The sequence below is a fragment of the Anopheles darlingi genome, chromosome 2, assembly GCF_943734745.1.
Source record: "Anopheles darlingi chromosome 2, idAnoDarlMG_H_01, whole genome shotgun sequence".
In the NCBI taxonomy this organism is placed as follows: domain Eukaryota; kingdom Metazoa; phylum Arthropoda; class Insecta; order Diptera; family Culicidae; genus Anopheles; species Anopheles darlingi.
In genome coordinates, this window is record NC_064874.1 from 92,336,902 (window position 1) to 92,339,401 (window position 2,500).

General features: G+C 49.0%; 1 protein-coding gene across 1 annotated transcript in view; it reads right to left on the reverse strand.

The window, feature by feature from the left end:
• The window catches only part of LOC125951803 (ADAMTS-like protein 1), a 122,275-nt gene that overhangs the window by 6,944 nt on the left and 112,831 nt on the right, over positions 1-2,500 (reverse strand). The window contains exons 12-14 of the mRNA XM_049680859.1: positions 2,195-2,500; positions 1,544-2,125; positions 1,373-1,466 (exon numbers count right to left, since the gene is read on the reverse strand). The exon at positions 2,195-2,500 is cut by the window's right edge and continues 141 nt beyond it. Coding sequence (XP_049536816.1) covers positions 1,373-1,466; positions 1,544-2,125; positions 2,195-2,500 — 982 coding nt within the window. The remainder of the gene's footprint in view (positions 1-1,372; positions 1,467-1,543; positions 2,126-2,194) is intronic.

Below are 2,500 nucleotides of genomic sequence, written 5' to 3' on the forward strand. Positions count from 1 at the left end.
GAATTTGTTTTGAAAATCAATTGAATGCTGCTGCTGGTCACCACGCCACGCGTGCCATACCATTTTCATTTTGACATTAAAGATTCAATCGTTTCAAAGGGCAGATTGCCTTGTTGCCCGAAATCTATAATAATCTCATAATGGCCAATGAGGGCTTTTTGTCCCGGGGATTTTGTGTGGGAAAACAGGAAAAGCGACCCAACACGAGCCAATAGTTGACAATGAACATACGATAATGTTCGTCGCACCTCAGCTAGTTAAATACACGATTTACTTGTGCCACAGGATCAAATAAAAGCTCAAGTGGAGTTGCCCTTCCCGTAACTAATAAACTAAATGTAAATGCTGTGTAGTAGGAGAAGATGAATTGCATTCACCATATTGCTACCCATCCGTGAGGATACAACGTGCGAGTCCTAGCGTTGACACTAGATGAGAAAAGCATGTTCTTGCAACTCATCAAACGAACCTTGCACCGGAAGCATCGTGCTCAATGAAATGAAATGAAATTGAGGAGGGACACACTAAGCGACGAAACAGAAAAGAACAGCGAGCTTATGGACGAAACGAAACACACAACGAAAGCACACAGAATTGCTTTAAGCTATCGTAATGCCGAACGAAAGATGACGTTGACATGCAGAGGTAGCACAGATGAGATATCGACACCAAGTCATTCGACAACTGTAATTCGAAACATTGAAGAAGCAACGTAGAACGGAAAAAAGAAATGGATGAAAGTGCAACGGAATGATGCCACTAGAGTGTGTCTCTCCGTCGTGAATGCGGAACAACTGCGGAACAGATTTGGTAAAACTCCTCATCTCACCTGTAACCCGGCCAGTAGATGCTGAAAGTGAGGCATCGGCATCGTGCGCGTACCGGAGCTGGCCGCCGCCGAAGCGTCTGACGCAACCGTACTACCAGAAACGGTCATTTGCGAGTGGGACCTCAGTGGCTCCTGGGTCAGTTGTGTGACACAATATGGACATTACGGGGGACGTTTTATTGGAGCAAGATTGGGGTGCGAATGTATTTTTTTTTTGGTTCGAGCGTTGATGTTGGGGTTATGGTAATACGGAAGTCAGCAGCATATTGCAATAGGAAGATTGATGGAAAGAGAAATGCGCAGAAAGATAAATAGAGAAAGAGAGAGAGAGAGAGAGAGAGAGAGAGAGAGAGAGAGAGAGAGAAAGAGAAAGATCGTGGTTAGGAGCTTATCTAGCCTGAGGTAAGGACCAGGATAAGATAGTTTAGTTGCTACAAAATGTCGAATGCGCTTCGCCTAGCGGCCATTGGAAGTCGCGAATGTTAGCATTCTGTGAGTTGAGCGAAGATAACACCGGACCGACGGGCTTCACGACCGACTTACCTCATCGTCGGATCCATCGGGCTCGCTGAGCGTCGGATCCTGTTGCTTTCGTTGTCGGTTTCTCCCCCGATTTCGATCCCTGTTCCTTTGAGCACTGAAGAAGCAGGATAAGCATAGCATTAGTTACTTTCCATTAGCGTTAATGAGCACAGATGCAGCATCCAGCATTACCTCTTGTCATCTTCGTTCCCATTCGCCATCGCGTATGAATTCGCCCTCAGTGCATTGAGGTCAGCTCCTTCCCGGTGGCGTTCATGTTCCTCGGCCTGTGCCTCATTACCGGGCTTCGGTTTGACACCCAACTTCAAATCGGCATGACTGAGACCGGCATGGCAGGTGTAGGTACCCGCCTCCCGGAACGTCACGTCCAATATACGGAGCGCACCCTTCTTCGACATCTTAATCTTCTTCGTCTTCAGCAGTGGATGCTGATCCTTTGACCAACGGATCTTCGTGCGATTGAAGCGCTTCACCGGACACTTGATCTTGACCTGCGTACCGTAGAATACGGTCGCTGCGCCACCAATCTTCAGAGTGATCTTGTTCTTCTTCGGATCGTGCTGGATGAAGGTCGAGTTGGTGACGGCAATCGGTGGCCGCTGGTCTTCCGGTGCGCACGCTTTCGTATTGCACGGCTTCTTGTCCGGTGGTTTGCTGCTCGGACACATCGAAGGAGGCCGTTCTACCTTGTGCTCCTGAGCCATGATCTGTTTACACTCGACGCGCCGTTCCTTGAAGCCACCACCACACGATCTGCGGAAAAGAAACGTTGGTATAACATGTCGTCGATTGAGGGACCAGTTGAAGTCCTCCCCGACTTACTTGGAACATTTGCTCCACTCGGAGGTTTCCCAGCGCACCGGACAGTCGATGATGTTGCAATACTGACGATCGGGTTGCGGTTTCGTTGTGCACATGCTGTTCGGTACGATCATCGTGTTCTCACCACCGCGCGTTACTTCGTGGATGCAGGTCACCTCTCGTGTCTGTATGCCAAAGCCGCAACTCTTGGAGCAGGGTGTAAATTCCGAGTAATTCCACCGAGGTGGACAAGGGATGTCGTTGCACGTCCGGATTCGAGCCTCCGGTTTGGTTTCCGGTGAACAAAGGAACGGTGACACAATCTTG